This window comes from Rhincodon typus, chromosome 11 (assembly GCF_021869965.1).
Source record: "Rhincodon typus isolate 14 chromosome 11, sRhiTyp1.1, whole genome shotgun sequence".
NCBI lineage: Eukaryota > Metazoa > Chordata > Chondrichthyes > Orectolobiformes > Rhincodontidae > Rhincodon > Rhincodon typus.
In genome coordinates this window covers 73,412,626-73,438,365 of record NC_063342.1, presented here as the reverse complement: position 1 = coordinate 73,438,365, position 25,740 = coordinate 73,412,626, and the positions used below count along the sequence as shown (strand labels likewise).

Below are 25,740 nucleotides of genomic sequence, written 5' to 3'. Positions count from 1 at the left end.
TGTGTGTGTGGGGGTAGATTCTGGACTGGGATCTGCCTGTGCACCCTGGGAGGGGTGTTTGGGGTGTTTCACAGCTGGTGGGGGGAGATCCGGGACTGGGATTCATCCATGCATCCTGGGGGAGCGGCTTGGGGTGTTTTGCAACTGGGAAGTGGGTGTCCCAGGACTGGGATCTGCCTGTGCACAGCAGTGTCACCTGGGGGGGCAGGGTGTCTCACAAAAGGGCAAGTGTCTGTACACTGCGGGGTGGAGGTGGGGGGTGCTGGGAAAACCTTGCTCTCACTGTGTGGAGAAGGGAGTGAACATTTGAGGATGTGGTGCCAATCAAGCGGGGGCTGCTTTGTCCTGGATGGTGTCAAGCTTCTTGAGTGTTGTTGGAGCTGCACTCATCCAGGCAAGTGGGGAGTATTCCATCACACTCCTGACTTGTACATTAGATGGTAGACAGGTTTTGGGGAGTCAGGAGGGGAGTTACTCGCTACAGAACATGGGAGTGAGAGTGTTGTAGCACTGAACAAGTGATTGTCAGCGTTTTGTGTTAACTAAATGCGTGATTTTGAGTGCCCTGCATGTTCAGAACCACCTGCTCTGAATTCTTGATCCAGGTCAACCACTGCATTGAGGTACTGCCTTGGCCATCCCATGGGGGTGTTCAATTCCTGCACCATCCTTTGCCAGTCTGGTCTCACATGGGTATGATTCCCACAGGACTGTGATCCCCTTTCCAGCAGTCCAAGCCTCAGTCCAGTCTCGAATCTCTCACTGAGGCGGCACCTCACTGGTCCCGGCCTCCAGTACCACTCCAAACAAGCAGCTGAAGTGTGACCGCAACAGGACACGCCCTGCTTTTCTGCAATTAGGCTCAGGACCTTTTTGATATTGCACAACTGCATCAAACAACGTCACTCCATTTGATGAGTTTTTTCTTCTCTACAGTGTGAACTTTGGGTCTATGTGTACCATGGGACCCTTCTCAATATCTGTCATTTGTGATCCCTGCGTTCTGTGTGTCTCTGTACAATCTGGCCCCGTGTGTCCCTACACAGTGTGACCCTGCGTGTCTCTACAGTGTGACCCTGTGTGTCTCTGTGTCCCTGTATATTGTGACCCTGTGTGTCACTGTGTCTTTGTACAGTGTGACCCTGTATGTCTGTACAGTGTGACCCTGTGTGTCTCTGTACAGTCTGACCTCCTGTGTCTCTGTACAGTGTGACCCTGTGTGTCTCTGTACCTGTGTACAGTCTGACTTCCTGTATCTCTGTATAGTGTGACCCTGTGTGTCTGTACTGAGTAACCTTGTGTGTCTCTGTACAGCGTGATCCTGTGTGTCTCTGTACAGTGTGATCCTGTGTGTCTCTGTAATGTGTGTCTGTGTTTTTCTCTTAAGACCGTAAAACATAGGAGCAGGAGTAGGCCATTTGGCACTTCAAGCCTGCTCTGCCATTCAGTGAGATCATGGCTAATCTGATGAAAATCAACTCCAATTTCCTGGCTTTTCCCCGTAACTCTCGATTCCCTTTACTGATTAAATATAGTCTATCTCAGCCTTGAATGTGCCTAATGACCCAGCCTCGATAATGAAAGGTCTGAAAGTGATGTTGCAGGTATTAGCTTTTTTTGTGTGTGATGTGCGATAAAGTTGCTCCCATCAAGAGAAATGTTTCCACTCCCTCAGATATGCTTCCTAATTGCCCTGGTCATTGACTGTCAAATTGAAACTACTTTTGGTAATGGCAGATTTGTTGTTGTCAGAGCTGATTAGGAATGAGATTAGCTCAATCCCATATTGAGTCATGTCATTGAAGCAGTTAACCACCTGCTGTGATATATTCAACAAAATGAGTGGGGACTGCTTTAATTCAATCGCAATGACATGGTGTGAACTGGGTTGTGTTTCGTCTTGTTGAAAGAAGACGAAAAGGCTGATAAATTGAACAGTCAGTGTCTTGATTGGTCAAGGGACGAGCTGTGCATTCAGTTACCCAGTGCTTCCAGGAGGTGTGGGCTGTCTGCCTGGCACCAGCTCCAAATGGCAAGGTGGCAGTCATGTTGGAATCTGCTGCTACTTTGCTGCGGGGAGCTATGAACAAAGAACATAAAACATTATAGCGCAGTACAGGCCCTTCAGCCCTCGATGTTGCGCCGACCTGTGAAACCAATCTGAAGCCCATCTAACCTACACTATTCCATTATCATTCATATGTTTATCCAATGACCATTTAAATGCCCTTAAAGGTGGCGAGTCTACTAGTGTTGCAGGCAGGGCATTCCACGCCCTTACTACTCTCTGAGTAAAGAACCTACCTCTGACATCTGTCCTATATCTATCACCCCTCAATTTAAAGCTATGTCTTCTCATGCTAGCCACCACCATCTGAGGAAAAAGGCTCCCACCGTCCACCCTATCTAATCCTCTGATCATCTTGTATGTCTCTATTAAGTCACCTCTTAACCTTCTTCTCTCTAACGAAAACAGCCTCAAGTCCCTCAGCCTTTCCTCATAAGACCTTCCCTCCATACCAGGCAACATCCTGGTAAATCTCCTCTGCACCCTTTCCAATGCTTCCACATCCTTCCTATAATGCGGCGACCAGAACTGTATGCAATACTCCAAGTGCGGCTGCACCAGAGTTTTGTACAGCTGCAACATGACCTCATGGCTCCGAAACTCAATCCCTATACCAATAAAACCTAACACACCGTATGCCTTCTTAACAACCCTATCAACCTGGGTGGCAACTTTCCGGGCAGCTCCTTGGAAGGACCTGGGAAGAAAGTTTCCATCACTGACCACCCTTGAGCGGCTGTGATGGGCTGGGCACGTCGTCCGCATGACCAACACGAGACTCCCTGAGCAGGTGCTCCGCTCCCAGCTTTGAAAAGGCAGGGGAACCCCAGGTGGACAGAGGAAGCGCTTCAGTGATATCCTCCAGGCCTCACTGGGGAAGTACAGCATTCCCACAGAAACACTGGCCCAAGACCATCCAAAGCACAGGAGGAGCATCCGGGAAGGCGCCGAGAACCTTTAGACAATTAGAGTATGTTTGAGAAATTGGGGAGGCGATGGCCTAGTGATATCATCACTGGACTGTTAATCCAGAGACCCAGGCAATGTTCTGGGGACCCAGGTTCAAATCCCGCTGCAGCAGATGGTGGAATTTGAATTCAATAGAAAAAAATTTGGAATTAGAGTCTAATGGTGACCATTGTTGGGGAAAAACTCATCTGGTTCACTTATGTCCTTTAGGGAAGGAAACTGCCATCCTTACCTGGTCTGGCCTACATGTGACTCCAGACCCACAGCAATGTGGTTGACTCTTAAGGGATGGGCAATAAATGCTAGCTAGTGATGTCCCCATCCTGTGAATGAATACAAAAGAAAACTATGGAAGTGCTTGAGCAGTACCAGTGTATCAGAATGCAAACCATACATACAATGGCTTTATCAAAGGGTTAAGGGAAGAGAGTCGGGCAGAAAGAACCCGAGCATAAGATACCCACTCAATCTCAATTTACTAAGAAAACTAGGGCCAATGAAAGATAGAACAGGTACCACACAAACATCCCTCTTCTTAATTATCTGTCTTAGCAGCCCACATCAACACACAGGGCTAGATGTTCAATTTCCAGTGGTGACGGGGGAGGGGATTTGAAAATTGCATCCTCAGAGGGTGGCAGCCAGGGATCCTGCCATGTTGGGCCAGTTACAAGGGCCTTCTGGACCATTCGTTGTTGATTGAGGGCCCCTGAGGTTTCTGAAGCAGTTATGAGCAATGTCCTGAAAGGATACCAGGAGAGGTCAAATATCTTGCTGGCTCATGGGTATCCCCATCATGTGGCTGGCCAAAATGGAGAAGATGGATTGTGGGAAGGCACTGGACGAATCAGGAGGCTCCAGGAGGACCCACTGAGCGGAGTCAGGAAGAGCGCATAAATCTCCAAAAATCTCATCAATTTAATCCATCAAGCACCAGTGACCCTCAAAATAGCAGAGTCTGCAGATTGTCTGTCATCTAAGAACCCATCAAACTGGATGGGTCTAACTGGGTACACCTCATTTACCAACCATCACAGGAATGGGATGGTGGTGGAGCAGTAATATCACTGGACCAGTAAAACTAGAGACTCAGGCTACAGCTCTGTGATCCCGCCATGGAATTGAAGATGCAATTTAAATTTCACAAATTTATAATCTGTCTTTTTAAAACCAGCCTCATTGATGACTCTGATATCATTATAAACAAACAGCTGGTTCACTAAAGACAGATGTTAATGCATTGGAGACAGAGAAACTTCACCAGACTAATATCTGGAATGAGTGGATTGCCTTATGAGGCAAGGTTAGACAGGTGAGGCCTATATCCTCTATGGTTTAGGAGAGTCAGAGGTGACTTAATTGAAACGTTAAGGATCCTGAGGGGACTTGACCAGGTGGATGTGGAAAGAATGTTTCCTCTCGTGGGAGAATCTAGAACTTGGGGGTCATCGTTTAAAATTAAAGCGTTGCTCATTTAAGACAGAGATGAGATGAAAATGTTTCTCACCGAGGGTGGTGAGTCTTTGGAACTCTTGTGCCTCAAAATGTGGTGGAAACAGAGTGTTTAAATCATCTTAAGGCAGCAGTATATAGGTTGTTGATAAACAAGAGGAGAACGTTTATTGGGGGAGAGCAGGAATATGGAGTAATCACATCAGTTCATGATCTTATTGAATGATAAAGCAGACTCGAGGGGCTGAGTGGCCTCCTCCTGCTCCTATTGTCCCTTAGATACTGTCCTTTAGGGAAAGAAGCCCCCAGGCTCACCTAGGCTGGCCTCCATGTGACTCCAGATCCACAGCAACTTAAATGCCCTCTTAAGGGCAATTAGGGATGGCAAGAACAAACACTGTCCTTAGCAGCGATGCCCACATCCCCATGAATGAATTAAAGAGAAAAACATTTCCATTCTGCATTAGATTTTTCATTTGTGCAGTTCATTTACATATTGATTCTTCACAAAACGAGCACCTTTTTCCACCAGTATGTGAGTTCATGGGGTCATAAAGTCATACAGCATGGAAATAGACCCTTTGGTCCAACTCGTCCATACCAACCAGGTATCCTAAATTAATCTAGTCCCATTTGCCAGCATTTGGCCCATATCCCTCTAAGTCCTTCCTAATCATATTCCCATCCAGACGCCTTTTAAATATTGTTATTGTACTAGCCTCCACCACTTCCTCTGGCAGCTCATTCCATACACACACCACCCTCTGCGTGAAACATAGGAATATAGAAACATAGAAGATAGGAGCAGGAGGAGACCATTTGGCCCTTTCAGCCTGCTCCACCATTCTTCATGGCTGACCGTTCTACTCAATAGCCTAATACTGCTTTCTCCCCATAAGCTTTGATCCCATTCACCCCAAGTGCTGTATCTAGTCACCTCTTGAATACATTCAATGTTTCGGCATCAACTACTTCCTGCGGTAATGAATTCCACACTCTTCAGGTGAAGAAATATCTCCTTATCCCCGTCCTAAATGGTCTACCCTGAATCCTCAGACTGTGACCCCTGGTTCTGGACACACCCACCATCGGGAACATCCTCCCTGCATCTACCCTGTCTCGCCCTGTTAGAATTTTATAAATCTCTATGAGATCTCCCCTCATTCATCTGAACTCTAGCGAAAGCAATCCCAACCTTGTCAATCTCTCCTCATACGTCAGTCCCACCATCCCCGAAATCAGCCTGGTAAACCTTCGCTGCACTCCCTCAAGAGCAAGAGCATCCTTCCTCAGAAAAGGAGACCAAAATTACACAAAATATTCTAGGTGTGACCTCACCAAGGCTCTATACAACTGCAACAACACATCCCTGCTCCTGTACTTGAAACCTCTCGCAATGAAAGCCAACATACCATTTACTTTCTTTACCGCCTGCTGCACCTGCATGCTTACCTTCAGTGACTGGTGTACAAGGACACCCAGGTCCTGCTACACACTCCCCTCTCCCAATTTACAGCCGTTCAGGTAGTAATCTGTCCTCTTGTTTTTGCTTCCAAAGTTAGTAACCTCACATTTATCCAAATGATACTGCATCAGCCATTGGTTTGCCCACTCACCCAACCTGTCCAGATCATGCTGAAAGATCTCTGCTTCTTCATCACAGTTCACCCGCCCACCCAACTTGGTATCATCTGCAAACTTGGAGACGTTACCTTTTGTTCATCCAAATCATTAATATATATTGTGAATAACTAGGGTCCCAGCACCGATCCCTGTGGCACCCCACTGGTTACTACCTGTCAATTTGAAAAGGACCCATTAATTCCTACTCTTTGTTTCCTCTCTGCCAACCAGTTTCCTATCCATCTCAATACACTGCCCCTAATCCCATGCACTTTAATCTTGTACATTAATCCCCTTAGGTCCCTTTTAAATCTTTCTCCTCTCACCTTAAATCTATGCACTCTAGTTTTGGACTCTCCTACCCTGGGGAATCACCCTATCAATGCCCCTTATGATTTTATAAACCTCTTTAAGGTCACCCCTCAGCCTCTGATGCTCCAGGGAAAACAGCCCAGCCTTTTCAGCCCCTCCCTATGACTCAAACCCTCTAACCCTGGTAACATCCTTGTAAATCTTATTTGAACCCTTTCAAGTTTCACAACATCCTTTGTGTAGCAGGGAGACCAGAATTGCAGGCAGTATTTCAACAGTGGCCTAACCAATGCCCTGTACAGCCGCAACATGACCTCCCAACTCCTATACTCAATGTACTGACCAATAAAGGCAAGCGTACCAAACGCTTTCTTTGCTATCCTATTTACTTGTGACTCCATTTTCAAGGAGCTATGAACCTGCATCCCAAGTTCTCTTTGTTCAGCAAAACTCCCCAGGACCCTATCATTAAGTGTATAAGTCTTGCTCTGATTTGACTTTCCAAAATGTAACACCTCACATTTATCTAAATTAAACTCCATCCTCCACTCCTCAGGCCATTGACCCATCTGAACAAGGTCCCATTGTACTTTGTCCCCCATTGTCTCTGTTCATTGTCCCCATATTACAGATGGGAGGTATTTCAGATGAATGACAATACATGCTGAACTAAGTACATTTTGAAAATGCCTAGATGCTATTCCACTGCCCTCCACAAACCAAGCAAATCTGTGCTGCTCCTGTTCCTGGACTGCATTGCCTCCCGTTTGCCAATTACCCTATGTGCTGGTTGACCCACATCATCTCTCTGTCCGGCCACACCTCTAGTCTGAGTCTCCTGCTCCCTCCAGTGCCTCAACTGTGCCTCTGCACATTTTGATGAAGTTCCCTCAGTTTGATGAGTGTGTTTCTGAAGAGGACTTCTCCTTTTCAGTCAGTCACCCAGTCTGCAGGTCTCCACAAGTCAGTGGGGTTTTTTCAGGATGTCCCTCAAATCCCTCTGTCATGTTGGCCATTTACTGAGTCCCTACTATCATCCATCCCCTGAACCCTCTGAAGACTCCTCTTCCCTCCTCTCTAACCGTTGATTTCATTTGATTTGGTTTGATTTATTACTGTCACATGTACCGAAATACAGTGAAAAGTATTGTTTTGCGTGCTATTCAGACAAACCATACTATACCTAAGTATATCAAGGTAATAGAACAGAATGAAGAATATAGTGTTACAGCTACAGAGAAGGTGCAGAGAAAGATCAACTCTAATAAATAAGTCTGATAACAGTGGGGAAGAAGCAGTTCTTAAATCCCAGACTAACCACACGAACACATGTTGACTGTGGCAAGGCTTACACGATGTAACAGGCTATAAAGCAGAGCCGAGTAGAATCGCTGACAGCAATGCACCCCTTCCCGTTGAGCTCGATGCATTCTACGCTTGATTTGAACAGAAAGTCAGTGGAATGATGTCACCTATCCCATCAGCCTCGAGTGCACCTGCAGCCATGGCTACTGCCATAGACTTCAGATTGGCCTTCTTGAGGGCGAGCCCACAGAAAGCGACTGGCCCAGATGGAGTCCCTGGCCGTGCGCTCAGATCCTGCGTGGACCAGCTGGTGGGAGTATTCGCTGACATCTTTAACCTGTCCTTACTTCGATGTGAGGTTCCCACCTACTTCAAGAAGACCACCATCGTCCTGGTGTCACCTTCCACTTCCTTTACCTCATCACTGGCAGCAATACCATCAGTTGTCTGCGGCCCAAACTTTAAAATTCTTTCCCTAAATCTCACTGTTATTCCCCATTGCTCTTAAAACCAACCTGATTATGTTTTTGGTCACTCCTAATATCTCCTTAAGTGGCTTGCGTGGACTTTTGTTTATACTCCTGTGAAGCATTTTTGGTTTATTTTCCTGCACTGAAGGCGCTATATAAGTGTAGGCTTTGTTATTGATCATGGTCAATAAACTTAGCTGAGCGTTGCGAGAATTTTATCATCGGCCTGAAGAGTGATAGCTTCAAAGAGCTTTTTTATTCATTGATGGAATATGGTTGTCACTTGCGAGGCCCAGGAGAAGGAGGTGGTGAGCTACCTTCTTGAAACACTGCAGTCCATGAGCTGTAGAGACATGCACAATGCTGTTAGGGAGGGAGTTTGAGGATTTTGACCCAGTGATAATGAAGGAATGGAGATACATTTCCAAGTTGGGATGATGAGTGACTCGGAGGGAAACTTGCAGACCAGAGCAGTACAGCTATGCAGGTATAGATGCCTGCAGAAGACTCACTGAATGCTAGTTAAACACTTTGTTTCATGATAGTCAAATACTTTATCAGGCTAATATTCAGGTTCTAAGTTGTCTTTCTTCATGCTTACTTCGAATCTTGCTTGAGGTCTTTGCTGAAGGATTCCAAATACCTCAACCTCTTCCCCAACCAGATCCACTTGTAGACTGCACAATAACGCAGTTCATATACTAAACGGAAAACTTGAAAAAGTTTAGAAAAAATTTACAAAGATGTTGCCAGGGTTGGAGGGTTTGAGCTATAGGGAGAGGTTGAATAGGCTGGTGCTGTTTCCCCCTGGAGTGTCGGAGGCTGAGGGTTGACCTGATAGAGTTTTATAAAATCATGAGGGGCATGGATAAGGTGAATACACAAAGCCTTTTTCCACAGGGTAAGGGAGTCCAAAACTAGAGAGGCATAGGTTTAAGGTGAGAGGGGAAAGATTTAAAAGGGACCTGAAGTGCAACTTTTTCACACAGAAGGTGGTGCGTGTATAGAATGAGCTGCCAGAGGAAGTGGTGGAGGCTGGTACAGTTACAACATTTAAAAGGCATCTGGAGGGGTATATGAATAGGAAGGATTTAGAGGGATACAGGCCAAATGCTGGCAAATGGGATGGTTAATTTAGGATATTTGGTTAGCATGGACGAGTTGGACTAAAAGGTCTGTTTCTGTGCTGTATGACTCCATTTGAAGTATGAGATTCTATAATGTAATAGTACAGTAATATTTCTGCAATATTATGGTTTATTATCAGATTCACAACAAACTGTCAGTTATTCAATTACCCAATGAGCAGAGCTAGGTAACTGCTTCTTCAGCTGTTGAATGAAGATGATTTGTCCCCCCTCCCATCCCGTTCAGTCACTTCTCAGGAATGTACAGCATTGTTTGTGTGTCTCCACAAGTGAATACAGGGTTTGTATTGGGCCCCTGTGGAAGAGGTTGGCTGCACAGGGGGCCCGTCACTGTACAAGGATCACTGTCACTGTAGGAGCTCAAAACCTGCCATTCACCAGATGGGGTCGGTCCCAGGGAACCTGTGAGAGACTTGCTGTGTTTCCTATGCCTTGGTCCGCAGGATGTTGGCAGTGGATCTTGTTCAGAAAAGATGCTGCAGACTCTGACAGAGCAACTGCTGAGGTCTGGAGTGTCTTGGGAGCAGCACTTTGTGTAGATCCAGATCCAGCAGATTCGGTGAACTAAGTTCTTTCTGGGGTTTGACCTTAGCTGCTGGTTTAAACAGACGTTCCCAGCAGGACTGTGTCTTTAAGCTGATACAAATAGTTCCCGTGTCAATCTCCACTGTGTCTACAAGCTCTTAGTGCTGAAGCAAAGCTGCCTTGATACTTATAGAGCGATATGTCTGGGAAATTGAGGAGACGATGGCCTAGTGGTATTATCACTTGACTGTTGATCCAGAGGACCCAGGTAACATTCTGGAGACTTGGGTTCGAATCCTGCCATGGCAGATGGTGGAATTTGAATTCAATAAATATCTGGAATTAAGAGTCTAATGATGGCCATGAATCCATTGTCAAATGTCGGAAAAACCCACCTGGTTCACTAATGCCCTTTAGGGAAGGAAACTGCCATCCTTACCTGGTCTGGTCTACATGTGACTCCAGACCCACAGCAATGTGGTTGACTCTTAACTGCCCTCTGGGCAATTAGGGATGGGCAATAAATGCTGCCTGGCCAGCAAAGCCCTCATCCTGTGAATGAATAAAAGTGAAATCCAGGCTGATGGTGCTGTCAGCATCTGGAATACACTGCCTGGGAGGGGAGCTGAGGTGGGAACCTCACAACTTCCAAAAAGTTACACTTGGAATGTCATAACCTTCAAGGCTGTGGGCCTAATGTAGGAAGGTGGGGTAATAGTAGTAGAAGGTGGATAGTAGTATATTTTTGACAGTATAGACTTGATGGACTGAAGGGCCTATTCTGCACTGAATGATTCAATGATAATGATTCTCTAAGTCTGTGAACTAAATGAAACATGAATGAACCAATCCTTACTGATGATAATGCCATCCTTTCTACTTTACATTTAGCACCATATTTTCAAAGTTATTCTGACTTTCAACTAGGATGTACTCTCCCTTTGAATTTGATCATGGAGCGGACAGCAGTTATACTGCTGCACATGCAGAGGTCCTTTCAGTTTGGGATCAACTTGTAGTTTAGATTGTAGCTGGAGATAGCTCTTTACATTGGGTGGTGAAATGAGCCAGAAGTCCCAAGCTAAGAAATACATTGCACAGAGCAGCGTCAGAAACACTCCGACTTCCAGAACATTCTCAGCAGGAGGGCAGCTCAGAGAATCGGCGTCGCGGGATGGTCGGAGATCGTGTTTCCCCTCTATCAACCCCCCACACATCCACCCCCCACACATCCACCTGTCTTGCTGGCTTTTGGGCTCTGTCTCCATGGATGCAGCAGGCATGCTAGATGGGCTGAACGATCTCCTCCACTAACTGTTAACCACTCCCAGACTTCGCAAGGTCAGGGGTCGGTTTGCTGAACTGTCACAGACAACGCAGGACAAATGCGATGTGGAATCTGGCACCAATTCTTGGCCACACCTTTCTGTCAATGCCAGCTCTTGTAAACTGTGATGTCAACATGTTCCCATTTCGTTTCCCTATGTCAACCGTCACAATGCCTGGACCACCAGAGGGCTCACTGTGGAACATGTCCCTGTCACTGCCCCGACTTTGTGTTCCTGTCAGGTTGGTGGGACCTCAGCTTAATAACGAGCTCACGGTGTGACATTGAGATTGGGAGCGAGAGAAGTGTCCTTTAAGAATCATAATCTAACCATTTCCCGTTCCACTTCTCTTTTTGCAGGATCTCACAATTCCTTTAGCTTTTGGATCGACGAAAAATCCCCAGTGGGCCCGGACCAGCCGGTTGTGGTCAGGCACATGGCTGGAATTTTCCGGTCCTCCTGGAAGAAGATGATGAAGAGATGGTCGGTGACACAAAGCTTGACTTTTCGGGAGCAGCTAGAGGCCGGTATCCGTTATTTTGACCTCCGCGTTTCCACCAAACCCGGGGACAGCCAGGAACTTTATTTCATCCATGGTTTATTTGGCAGCAAGGTTCACGATGGTCTGATCGAGATTGACAATTTCTTGACAGCTCACCCCAAAGAGGTGGTTTTCCTCGATTTCAACCACTACTACGAAATGGAGGGCTCAAACCACGAATACCTTATCCAGATGCTTAGAAACACCTTCGGGTCCAAACTCTGTCGAGCTAACCTGGTGGAGGAAATAACGCTGCAGTATTTATGGGAACATAAGTATCAGGTTAGTGCTCCAAGGTCCCATCCCAATACCGATGTTGTGTCAAATCCGTCAGCTGTGGGATCACCCATGATAGTTGCCGGATATAGGACCAACCGGGTTCCTGCTCCTATTTCTTCTGGTGTTATGGTCTTACTAAGGACAGGCCCACCGAACGCGGTGGCACAGCTGAGAGAGAGTTGCCTAGGGAGTCCTCAACATTGATTCCGGATCCCATGAAGTCTCATGGCTTCAGGTTAAACATGGGCAAGGAAACCTCCTGCTGATTACCTCATACCGTCCTCCCTCAGCTGATGAATCAGTATTCCTCCATGTTGAACAACACGTGAGGAAGCACTGAGGATGGTAAGGATGCAAAATGTACTCTGGGTGTGGGATTTCAATGTCCACCACCAAGAGTGGCTCAGCAGCAGTATTACTGATCGAGCTGGTCGGGTCCCAAAGGACATTGCTGCTAGGCTGGGTCTGCAGCAGGTGGTGAGGGAGCCAACAAGAGGGAAAAACATACTGGACCTCATCCTTACTAATCTGCCAGTTACAGATGCATCTGTCCATGATAGTATCGGTAAGAGTGACCATTGCACAGTCTTTGTGGAGAAGACGTCTCACCTTCACATTGAGAATAACCTCCATTGTGTTGTGTGGCACTATCACCGTGCTAAATGGGACAGACTTCACACAGATCTAGTCATTCAAGACTGAGCATCCATGAGGCGCTGTGGGCCATCAACAGCAGCAGAATTGTACTCCAGCACAATCTGTAACCTCATGGCCCGGCATATCCCCCACTCAACCATTACCATCAAGCCAGGGGATCAACCCTGGTTTACCAGTCTAGTAATGGCCTCCTGATATTCACATTGTTTATTTCTTTGCTGAGATCTGTGTCTGTTTCAACCAAGTAATTGTACTCTATATCCTCAAATGCAAGGTATTAACATTTATCAAAAGAAGCAGTGGTTCTCGTATTGACCCTTAGAGGGCAGTAATGCACTCTCTGGTCAAATCTCATCCATTGGTTGTCAAATTGGTTAGCTCTGTCTATCATTTGCTGCTTTCACTGTTTGGCGTGCAAGTAGTCCTGTTTGGTAACTTCACCAGGTTGATACCTCATCTTCAGGTATACCTGGTGCTGCTACTGACATGTCCTCCTGCACTCTCCGTTGAACCAGGGCTGATCCCCTGGCTTGATGGTAATGGTTGAGTGGGGGATATGCCGGGCCATGAGGTTACAGATTGTGCTGGAGTACAATTCTGCTGCTGTTGATGGCCCACAGCGCCTCATGGATGCCCAGTCTTGAGTTGCTAGGTCAGTTTGAAGTTTGTCCCATTTAGCACGGTGATAGTGCCACACATGATGGAGGTTACTCTCGATGTGAAGACGGGACTTCGTCTCCACAAGGACTATGTGGTGGTCGCTCTTACTTAAACTGTCGTGGATAGATGCATTTGCAGCAGCAGATTGGTAAGGATGAGGTCGAGTATGTTTTTCCCTCACTACCTGCTGTAGGCCTAGTCTAACGGCAATTTCCTTTACAACTTGAATAAAAGCAAAATACTGCAGATGCTGGAGAAACTCAGCAGGACTGGCAGCTTTTGTGGAGAGAGAAACAAATTTAGTGTTTCGAGTGCTGTGAGCCTTCTTCAGAAGCTGCAAGACCTGCTGAGTTTCTACAGCATTTTCTGTCTTTGTTTCAGATCTCCAGCATTGACTGTTCTTTGTTTTATTATATTGTGTTAATTTCCCTGATTACTTGCTGTACCTGCACACTAACCTTCAGTGATTCATACACCTGGACACTCAGATCCCTGTGCATCTCTGATTTCTGTAACCTCTCACCATTTAGATAATATGCTTCTTTATTATTCTTCCTGCCAAAATGGACAATCTCACACTTTCCCACATTGCACTCCATCTGCCAGAACTTTGTCCACTCACAGAACCGATTTGTATCCACTTGTAGTCTCCTTATGTCCTCTTCACAACTCACTTTCCTACCTATTTCTGTCTCATAAGGAAATTTAGCTCCATATCTTCAGTCCCACCGTCATTTCTATATATTGTAAAGCCTTGAGAGCCCAGCACTGACCCCTGTGACATACCATCGTCACATCCTGCCAGGCTGAAACAGACCCACTTATTCCTACTGTCTGCTTTCTGTTCACCTGTGTTACCCCCTATACCATGAGCTTTTATTTTTTCCAATAACATTTGATGTAGCACCTTATCAAATGTCTTTTTGAAATCTAAGTATAGTACACCCACTGGATCCTCTTTATCTACAACACAAGTTACTGCTTCAAAGAACTCCAATAAATTAGTTGAATATAATTTTCTTTTATCAAAACCATGCTGGCTCTGCCTGATTACCTTGGACTTATCCAAATGCTCTGTTACAATGACTTTAATAAAAGCTTCCAACATTTTCACTTGTTGCGAAGTTGGGTATAGTACTTGTGGATTGGAAGGCAGGACGTTAGAATTTGTTTGTAAAATGATAGGGGGAAGAGTGCATGGTTCCTTTAAAAGTTTTTTTTTAGGCTTGGAGATTAAAAAATTTGCCTAGAGGCAGCAGCAGATGCACAGAGAGATCTTGAGATTGAAACAGCATATCAAAAGGCTATACTGTTACCAGGCAAAGGAACATTTTTACCAAGACAACAGGTTTTTGAATTTAGCCAATTAATTTAAACAGGCCCAATAGCCAATTAAATTTAAGTCTGATCGCTTTAATAACCTTGGACCAGTCCTGCTGTAAAAAATTAATCGGTCATCAAAGGTATAAAAGAAGAGGGCATTTGAAAATTTGTATGAGAGCAAACTACCATCTGTTAAGAGAACAGCTCTCACAGTCATCAACTCTAAAGAAAGAGGAAATCACTGGCTCTCACAGAAATTTATAAGATCTCAGAGTAAACACCATCTAAATAAAGGTACTGCGGCACTCTTAGCTAATATTCCTGACACAACAATTCGATGGAGGAAGGCATTCCTGACTGCCGGACAGCAGAGAAGGCAAAGAACATCTCGGAAGACTTATCCTGGCTGTAATTTTGAGAGATTAATCTTTAACTTTTCTTTTTATTAATGTGGTTTATGTAAGTGGGACCTGTGCCCATTATAACAGCATACCATTAGAATTTTGTTTTATTCAGGAATAGTTAGTAGTTAAGTGGGAATTGTTTGGTTTGTTAGTAGTTCTGTTAATTTGTTACTTGTTGAGTATAGAATGAGTATGAGTAGTTTATTTCATTTAACCTCCCCTTTATAACAAATTGGGGGTGAGAGGCAGGTTATACCACTTATCACATTTCCTTTAACAGATTACGAGGTGAGGCCAGCTGCTCTGGGGATTTTAGTTTTAATTATCAGATGGGGGTTGACCACTCCTTCGTAACACTCTCTGACAGATATTAAGCTAACTGGCCTGTAGTTTCCTGCTTCCTGTCCCCCTCCTTTTTTGAATAAAGGAGTCCCCATTAGCTATTTTCCAATCTAAAGGAACCTTCCCTGAATCTAATGAGTTTTGGAAAATTAGGACCGATGCATCAATTATTGCACTAGCTACTACTTTTAAGACCTCAGGATAAAATCCATCAGGAACTAGGAATTTGTCAACTCTCAGTTCTAGTAATTTACTCAGTACCATTTCTCTGGGAAATATAATTTTCTTGAGTTCCTCCCTCCCTTTCAGTTCCTAATTTACAGCTATTTCTAGCTTGTTAATTGTATTCTGTTTAGTGAAGATCAACGCATATTATCTGTTCAGCTCATCTGCTATCTTTTTATCTTCCACTAATATTTCCCTGGACTTGATTTTCTATAGGACCAACATTTACTTTGTTAACTTTTCCTGTCTGACCTAATATTTTTGCCTGACTTTTTTTTTCATACTCTAATTTATCCTCCTTTTTAATCTTTTTGTAATTCTTTCCTGGTATTTTATGTTCTATGCAATTCTCTGTCCTACCACCTATCTTTTCTCTGAGTTTGATACTGTCTTTGACATTTCTAGTTAATCACGGATGTCGGATTTGTCCCTTAGAATTTTCCTTATTTGTTGGAACGTGTCTACTCTGTGCTTTCTGGAATATTCCCTTGAATGTTTGCCACTGCATTTCGACTGACCTATCCTTTGACCTAAATTGACCAATTCTCTTTTATTAATTCACTCACGGGATGAAGGTGTCGCTGGCTAGGCAGCATTTATTGCCCACCCCTAATTGTCCAGAAGGCAGCTAAAAGTCAACCACATTGCTATGGATCTGGAGTCACATGTAGGCCAGACCAGGTAAGGATGGCAGTTTCCTTCCCTAAAGGGGTATTAGTGAACCAGATGGGTTTTTCCCCAACAATTGGCAATGGATTCATGGTCATCAGTAGACTCTTAATTCCAGATATTTTATTGAATTCAAATTCCAGCATCCACCATGGTGGGATTTGAACCCACATCCCCAGAGCATTCTTTGGGTCTCTCAATTAACAGTGTAGCAATAATACCACAAGGCCATTGCCTCCCCAGCTTTTGCTAGTTCTGTTTTCATGCTTTCACCATTACCCTTGTTTACATTCAATGTCTTGGACCCACTCTCCCTTAAACCATGTTTAAAATTCAATTATATTATGGTTACTGCTACTGGGGGGACCTTCTACAATAAGGTTAGTAATTAATCCTGTTTTGTTGATTAAAACCAGGTCTAGTATAGCCTGCTCTCTGGTTGGTGCCATAACATGCTGGTCTAAGAGATTGTCCTGAAAACATTCCATATGTTCCTCATCTAGACTATTTCATCCCATCTGGTTAATTGAGTCAATGGGCTGAGGAGTGGCAGATGGAGTTTAATTTGGATAAATGTGAGATGTTGGGTTCTAGTAAAACAAACAAAGACAAGACTAATGCAATTAATTGCAGGGCTCTGGGTAGTGTTGTCGAACAGAGAGACCTAGGGGTTCAGGTACATCATTCTTTGAAATTTGTGCCACGTGTACACAGGGTGGTTAAGAAGGTGTTTAGCACATTTGCCTTCATTGCTCAGACCTTTGAGTATAGGAGTTGGGACGACATGTTTAGATTATACAGGATGTTAGTGAGGCCTCTTCTGGAGTATTGTATGCAGTTTTGGTCACCCTGTTATGGGAAGGATATTGGAGAGGGTTCAGAAAAAAATTATTATGATATTGCCAGGAATAGAGGGTTTGAGATATAAAAATAGGCTGGAAAGGCTGGCACCTTTTTCACTGGAACTTTGGAGGTTGAGGGGTAGCCTTATAGAGGTTTATAAAATCATGAGGACCATAGATCAGGTAAATAGCAAAGGTCCTTTCCCTAAAGTGGGGGAGTTCAAAACTAGGGAGCATATTTTTAAGGTGAGAGGAGAAAGATTTAAAAAAGACGTGAGGGACAATTTTTTTTTACACAGAGAGTGGTTTGTATGTGGAATGAGCTGCCAGAGAAAGTGTTCGATGCAGGTACAGTTACAACGTTTAAAAGAAGTTTCGATGGGTACATTAAAAGTCATAGAATTGTACAGCACAAAAACAGACCCTTTGGTCCAACTCTTCCACACCGACCAGGTATCTTAAACTGATCTACTTCCATTTGCCAGCAATTGGCCCATATCTCCCTAAACTCTTCCTATTCATATACCCTTCCAGATACCTTTTAAATGTTGTAATTGTACCCACCTCCATTACTTACAGAGTCATAGAGTTATACATCATAGAGATCTCACAGAATTGCCAGTTTATGCAATCGTTTAGAGGGTTATTAACAAGTATTTGATATTTCAGAATAGGAAAGGTTTGGAGGAATATGGGCCAAACGCAGACAAAGTGGGACTAGTTTATTTTGGAACATAGTTGGTGTGGACTGGTTAGCCTGAAGAGTCTGTTTGCATGCTTTACGACTCTCTGACTTTTTGTAAAACAAGGTGTGCCTCTGGATTGAATGCCCAGTATGTTGAATTACGTGCAAAATTGACTCTAGCCTTAACCTTTATCAACTGGTTTTCCAGATTCAGACTGAGAATTGTGTTTTACTGCTCTGGTATAGTTAGTTAGAGCTGAGTGATGCCCTGACCAGTTTGATGCCAGGGACTCTGTTTTCCTAACGCTCTCATTCTCTTCGCTTGCAACAAAACCAGGTGCTTGTGTTCTATCACCATCCCATGGCCCACGACTTTCCCTTTCTGTGGCCGGGTAATCAGATGCCAGCGCCCTGGGCAAACACCATTGACGCACGGAAGTTGGTGCAGTTTCTGGAGACCACCCTGAACGAGCGGGCAAAAAGGGGGACTTTCCACGTGTCCCAGGCCATCCTCACCCCTCAGACCAAGACGGTGATTCGCGGGCTCATCGTTGGACTACGCGACTTTCTCGTCGCTAGGTTAGTTTGCAGTCTGCTTCCATTCTGAGGCCCTTATTCTTTTTCTGAACTGTCTTAAGTAAGGTAGATAGCCTTTGTTTTGTGTTCCAAGGAAAGGCGTCGTACTGAGGTGGAAATCAGGGTACATGCTCCCCGTTATTTGCGAGGAGTTAAAATCTGGTGTCCATTTGTTATTTAGTTACAAACCTTCGCTCTGGGGCATCATTTTTCAGAGAGGGGTGAAGGTGGGTGACTCCTGGTCAAACATAGGATTAAATCTCTGACCACAACAACAAGTTACATTCATCTAGCACCTTTTGATATGAGAGAAAAGTGCCAAAAGGCTGGTTAACTAAACCCTGACGCTGCACCTCACGAGGTGATGTGCAGTTAGATGACCAAACGGTTGGTCAAAGCAGTCGATTTTTAAGGTGAGGCGGAGAGGTTGAGAAAGGGAATTCCAGAGTTTAAGGCAACCCCAGGTAGGTGATGAGAGGGCCCGCTAATGGCAGAGTGATGGGAATCGGAGAGGGGGGTGGAATGCTGGGATTGGAGGAGCACAGTGATCTCGGAGGGTTGGGGGACTGGAGGAGATTACACAGCTAGGGAGAGGCCAGAGTGGTTTGAAATCGAAAGATGAGGCAGGTGAATTTGAGAAGTTGCCTTACTTGCAGCACAGGTGAGACGACGACCAGAAACAAAATTAAAAGCAGCGGACATTGGAGAAACTCGGCAGGTCTGGCAGCTTCTGTTGAAAGAGAAACAGAATTAACTTTTGAGTCTGGTATGACTGTTCTCCAGAACTGCAAGGGGCTGGGACATAATGCAGCTGACAAAGGGGGAGAAGCAAGTGGAACAGACAGTGAGGGTGCTCAGAGCAAAACACAAAAGGAGTGCTAATGTTTGCTAATGTGGCTGACGTCGAGTTTCTGGGGGTTCAGTGTGTGAAGTCAACCAGGACAATACTGGGAGAGTTGGAACAAAAACAGAAGTTGCTGGAAAAGCTCAGCAGGTCTGGCGGCATCTGTGAAGAAAAAAATCAGAGCTAACATTTCAGGTCCGGTGACCCTTGAGGAAGGAAGACCTGCTGAGCTTTTCCAGTTTATGCTCCTGATTTACAGCATCTGCAGTTCTTTCAGTTTTTACTGGAAGAGTCGGGAATGCAGGATAAACTCAACACAGATGTGTGACGAGACTGTGCCTTGAAGAGATGTGTTCTGCCCTGTTTCTGTTGCAGAGGGGTGTTGTCACCCTGGTACCAAAGTGTCTGCAATGGGATTTTTTTAAAAATAGGCAAAAGAAGCATGAGTGGGCAGAGTCAGGCTCATATAGAACCAAGGGACTTTGGGTTTTGCTTTCAGTTTGATTTTGAGTTAGGTGTCTGCTGGAGTTAATAGGCAGACCTCTCTCTCTCTATGCTGCTAGTGAAGACTTAGACAGTTTTTCCTCTTAGAAATAAAAGAGGCAGATTGTTTTTTTTCTGGTATTTATTTCAGCTGGATTGGAGAAAGACAGCACGTGAGAATAAACTGTTCTGCTGAGTTGCCTTTGCCTGAGGGTGTGGTTATGGAATGTTGCCTACATTGGACAGGTTGATGATTAGTGGTTAAATCATATATTATCTTGTTAAGTATTTCAATAGAGCTAAAGTTATGCCAGTTTTTATTTTTGTTTGTATTTTAAATGTGATGAAAGAATAAAGTGTGTTTTGCTTAAAGCGCAGTGGGTGGACCAATTGAATAACATCTGGAACACAGCAGCTTACCCTTACCTTTAAATAATTATAAAAGTTAGGGTCTAGGCTATCTCCTTACTATATTTGAGGGAGGAGTCTGGTCCAGCCCGTAACAGATGGGTCTAATAGAGAATCAACACCAGGTTGAACACCATAATGAAGTCCCCACATTACATACTGAAAAACAAAATAATTGTGTACCCTTAATTCAGACAGTGTCCATGTGAAAGGAATACAATGAGCAGGAGCCCTCTGGTGAGTATAGCCTTGAGAGAGAGATTTGCTACTTGCGTGCATTGAACCTTTAAATCCCAGCCTGTCAGTTCTGAGCCCGTTCACAAGGTGGTGCCATATGTTAATAAAATAAAATGGAAATAAGAAAAGTGTAACAAACGAATATCACAATACAAATAACAGGGTCCAGCAAATGACCACCTCAATTCCCAAAAACCCTACGGTCTGAAATCCCAAAAAAAGCCATCTCAAATCTCGAAACTACTCCCTTCTCGAATCCCAAAGACAACTACCCCCAATCACAAATCAACATTACTATGTGAGATCCAAAGATTATTGTTCCCTGTGATTCTGAGGATGGCTATTTTCAAGATGTAGCTGAGCTCTAAGGCAACTTCAGGAAATATTCCGAGCAGGGACCGAAGAAAAATCAGATGCGAATCACCCAAGTTAGTCAAGGACAGTATGATTCAGAGATATAATTGTGTTAATTAATTGTTTGTCAATAATGATTAACATTCACCTGTTCTATTTAATTTCTCTGCTAGAAACCTGCCGACAATAATGAACTGGGTGAAGTCTCAGAAGCCTGGTGTCAATGGTGTCAACATCATTACCTCAGACTTTGTGGAACTTGTTGATTTTGCTACGACTGTGATCAACTTAAACGACTTGCTGCTACATGACAGGAGCAAACGTGAACAAATTTAGTGCACTTTCTTATTCTGGGCAGGGTATCATTTTGTGTAATTGCTCGCAGGGAGTTTAGTTACCATATGCATCAATATTAGGCTCATTCGGTCCGCTCCGAAATCCATCTTAGTGACTGCCTTTGGCTTTATATTTCAGGTTAAAAAAATCTGAAATCTCCACTTACTACAGGAACGACCAAACATCTCATATCTGCACTCCATCAGAAGGACTGTAGCACCTCCACAGTTGGAGGATGACAACTTTATACAGACAAGGCCCATCGGCTGCTGTAGAAATGTATCACAGAAAAGGCTTTGGATGTAATGATTTTAATATACATTTATAATTAGAAATGACAGTGATTATTAACAATTAAAGGTATAGGCTGTTTTTTAAATGTGCTTTTTAAAATTAGTATTTTTAAAAATTGTATTTTGTGATTACAGTGAAAAATAGACTAAAATTTTTTGTAATTAACTATAGTTTCTACCTATATGCAGCCACGTTATGAGGTTCTGATAGGACAGTGGTAAAATCCCTACCTAGTTCAGATCCTAGTTCAAACTCTGCTTGCCATGGAGGTATGTTATAACATGTTCAAACAAGTTGTTAAAAAATGTTGTTTTTAACAATCAAGAGTTAAAGGCTAAAGAACTGAACAGGGAACAATATGCCTGAATGCCTCACCTCAGGTACTATTATTTAGCCGCTTTAATTCAAAGATGCACAGATAAAATGATTGTCAGGTTGGTGTGGCGCAAAGCAGTAAAATTTGCTTCAAAAGGGATTAGATTGGCCAGTGCCATCTCAAGTCTGATCAGATCAGGACGCCTCTGTTGTTAGTCTGTATTCTCAGTGCACTGATGGTCAAGGTCTATACTGTGGTGCAGATTGGGGAAGCTGGTGAAACAGTGCTGTAGGCATTGACCTGGCATTCTAGAGCTTCACGGCAGGTGGTGAACTTTGAAATCTAAAGTTAAATATTAGGAACGGGCAAAAAAACTGCAGGACTTTCCAATGGCACCCACATTCCAGGACGGAATTAGGGACAGCTTTCTTGGATGTTACTCAGGGTTGCATAGGAGGAGCTGAGAGGAAAGTCGGTCTGTTTTTGTTATTTGTACTGTCTAATTTAATCCGGTTGTGGTTGGAATATTCACTTTCAACTTTTAACAATACGACAGTCGGTTATACAGAGCTGTCTGAAATGGTGTTTTTCCTCTGAGGAATCACTTTCCAGCAGAACAGAAACGATTGGATGTGCCTTGAGTGTGAGAAAGGAGGACTTTCCCGACAACCCCCCACAACCCCTATCCCATTCCCCACCCCCACCCCCACCCTACATTGCCAGTATTTTATTCCTGATGCAGTGTGGACCTGCCCAGATCTGTAAGTGGCAGTGACCTCTGGAACCGGAGGTCAGTCATTCATAAACTCACCAGCGTGTTTGAGGACCCTCCAATGAGGACCCTCGGATCAGTGTCAGGAGTAAATGTTTTTCTGGAGTATTGTTGATTGTGACTTCTGTGAATGTGAAGCAAGTTTAGATTTTCATATACAGTAAGTTGCTTTCTGTGTCGATCCATTAAATGTTTTAATGGGCAGTGAGAGAAGTTGTTAGATTCATTTGTCTTTCAGTTCATCATTCACTGTTACAAGTTCCAAGTCGGCTTTCCAGGTTGGAATTGCAGCCGGCTTTCCAGTCAATGTTTTATCAGAAAAGCAGATGCTACAACGATTAGGAATGCTTTTTTTTATACTCTTTATTTTGTAACACTGTAATGTCCTACAAGCAACAACAAGAAGGATGTTTATTTATAAAACACCTTTACTGGATTAAAACGCCCCAAAGATACTTGAAGGAAGAAAGGTAAGAACCCACACAGCTGAATGTACACACCGATGGTGGAGCACATGATAATGGGGGGTCGTGAGTTCAGGGAGGGTAGGTATATCAGAGGATGGTGGGCTTGAAGGTTACACAGGTAAGAAAGAGCAAAGCTCATGCAGCAATTTGAAAGCAAGGATGAGAATTTTAAATTTTAATTTTAGGACGGAATGATGGCTCAGTGGTTAGCACTGCTGCCCCACAAAGCACCAGGGACCCGCGTTCAATTCCACCCTTGGGCGACTGTCTGTGCGGAGTTTGCACATTCTCCCCGTGTCTGTGTGGGTTTGCTGCCACAGTCCAAAGATGTGCAGGTTAGGGTGAATGGGCCATGCTGAATTGCCCCGTAGTGTCCAGGGATGTGCAGGCTGGGTGGGTTAGACATGGGAAATGCAGGGTCACAGGGATAAGGTAGCGGGGTTGGGTCTGGGGGGGATGCTGTTCAGTCAGATGATGTGGACGAATAGCCTGCTTCCACACTGTAGGGCTTCTATGAAGCTGTTGAATTCAGAGCATTCAACAGCACGGAGCGGACGAGAGCTTTGTGTGAGGAAAACAAAACAGGCAGCAGAGACCTGGATGGGCACAGGCTTATGGAGAATCAAAACTGGAAGAGCAGTCCAGAGTGTGTTGGAATTGTCGGAGTCTGGAGGAAACACAGACAAGGATGAGGCTGATGAGCTGAGACAGGACGAGGTGGAAACAGGTGATGGTTTGAATATGAGGTCAGACAGGCATCTCACAGTGAAGTGTGACACTGAGATTGTGGATAGATTGATTTAATTTCAGAGCAGTCCCATGGAGGGGGTCAGTTGTTAGAGAACAGAGTTTGGAATGAGAACAATGGATTCAGTCTTCCTTCAGGAGGAAATCTCTGCCTTTCCAGTACTAGATCTCGGATACACAGTCTGATGATGTACAGACTGTGGGGGAGTGGAGAGAGGGTGGTGATGATGTACAGACTGTGGGGGAGTGGAGAGAGGGTGGTGATGATGAGAGAGAGCCAGGAGCTGGCAGTGTACATGTGATAACTATCACTGTGCTTCTGGATGATGTTCCAAAGGGCAGCATGTGAATAAGGAATGGGGGTGCTGGATAAGGGAGGGGAAGGGGCAAGGATAGAAGTTTACAAAGGTTTTTAGGACTCTTGCCTTCAGTGCTCAGTCCTTTGAGTGTAAGGGTTGGGACGTTATGTTGAGATTGTACAGGACGTTGGTGAGGCCTCTTCTGGAGCACTGTGTACAGCTCTGGCCTCCCTGTTATAGGAAGGATATTATTAAGCTGGAGAGGGTTCAGAAAAAGATTTACCAGGATCTTCCCGGGAATGGAGGGTTTGCGTTATAAGGAGAGGCTGGATAGGCTGGGACTTTTTTCACTGGATCCCAGGAGGTTGGGAGGTGACCTTATAGAGGTTTATTTAATGGAAGGTATCTTTTCCAAAGGGTGGCTAGGGGGCATATTTTGAAGGTGAGAGGAGAAAGATCTAAAAAAGACATGAGGGGCATTTTTTTTTACACAAAGAGTGGTTTCTGTGTGGAATGAACTGCTAGGGGAGGTGGTGGATGCAGGTATAGTTACAACATTTAAAAGACATTTAGATAAGTACATGAATAAGAAATGTTTAGAGGGATATGAACCAAACACAGGCCAGGGGCCAGCAGAGGAAATATCTGGCCCTCCAATAGAGGCTGTGAATGTTCCCTGACTATCATCGCTTCAATTTCAGTGCCTGTCCTTCAGTTGCCTAGTCCCTAAACTCTAAAATTCCCTCCCTAAATCTCACTGCCTCTCCTTCAGGAAGCTCCTCAAAACCTCCCACTTTCACTTTGCTTCTAGTCGCCAGTCTTAAAGTTCCTTCCTGCCTCTCGGTGCCCTGTTTTTAGTCGATTCATGAGATACTGCCGTGGAGTGCCTCAGGACATTTTCACATGGAAGAGGTGTGACCCAAACACACACTCACACGCACACAGACAGTTGTTTCTGCTCGCTGTCTAATCACAGCGTTGCCAAGGGATGTCAAAACAACAGCCTTGTGGAAATAAACTGGAAAATCTAGTATACACCTTAAGGTGCTTATTCACTTTCTGTCTTAGACATGGAGTGCTCTATTCAATCTCCTGCTCAGGAAACCAGGTTGGACTGGAACTGAGGGGTTTGGGGGCTAGAGCAGACACTAAGCGTGCTCTGGGCCTACCCAGCCATTTAATATGAACATGTCCGAACTTTGACATCCATGTCCTTCCCACTCTGTGACAGATATCTTCACTTCATTAGTGTTGACCAATCTTTCAAGCTCAGTCTTCTATATAGTCAACCAGGCATCCACAGCATCACAAGTTCCTAAAGATTCACACCCCTTGCGTGAAGAAATTTATGCACATTGCAATCCTAAATTTGCAACCCCTTACCCTGAAACTGTGAGTTCATTTTTTTGGACAGGGAGGCCAACGGTAAATAGACTTTGCAAATCTCATGCGCCAAGCTTTGTCAGAATGTTGCCCATTGCAGCCATCTTGCCTCTCACTCTTCCCCGCTCCAGTGAATTTGACGACAAGGGCAGGAAGACAACTTCAGGAAGCTTTGAGGAGGAGCTGGAGCTACCAGTTGGATAGAGCAGGAAGCAGCAACTGCCACAAATCAAGGTGGATTTTGGCCTTTAGGTTGGAAGCCCTGACAGGATTCTCATTTCACTGAGGAGGTGAAGCTTTACACTCACTTCAGGCAGCAGCCTGGACACCTATGAAGAGGCCTAACTGATCAATCATTGACTGAAAATCTGTACAGATTAGGGTTTGGCCATTGCCC

The 25,740-nt window shown here is 44.5% G+C and overlaps 1 protein-coding gene across 1 annotated transcript in view; it reads left to right on the top strand.

The window, feature by feature from the left end:
- The window catches only part of plcxd2 (phosphatidylinositol-specific phospholipase C, X domain containing 2), a 21,706-nt gene extending 331 nt beyond the window's left edge, over positions 1-21,375 (top strand). The window contains exons 2-4 of the mRNA XM_048603291.1: positions 11,560-12,023; positions 18,165-18,406; positions 20,903-21,375. Of these exons, the coding sequence (XP_048459248.1) occupies positions 11,560-12,023; positions 18,165-18,406; positions 20,903-21,065 (869 nt within the window). The 3' untranslated portion in view covers positions 21,066-21,375. The remainder of the gene's footprint in view (positions 1-11,559; positions 12,024-18,164; positions 18,407-20,902) is intronic.
- The last annotated feature ends 4,365 nt before the right edge of the window (positions 21,376-25,740 follow it).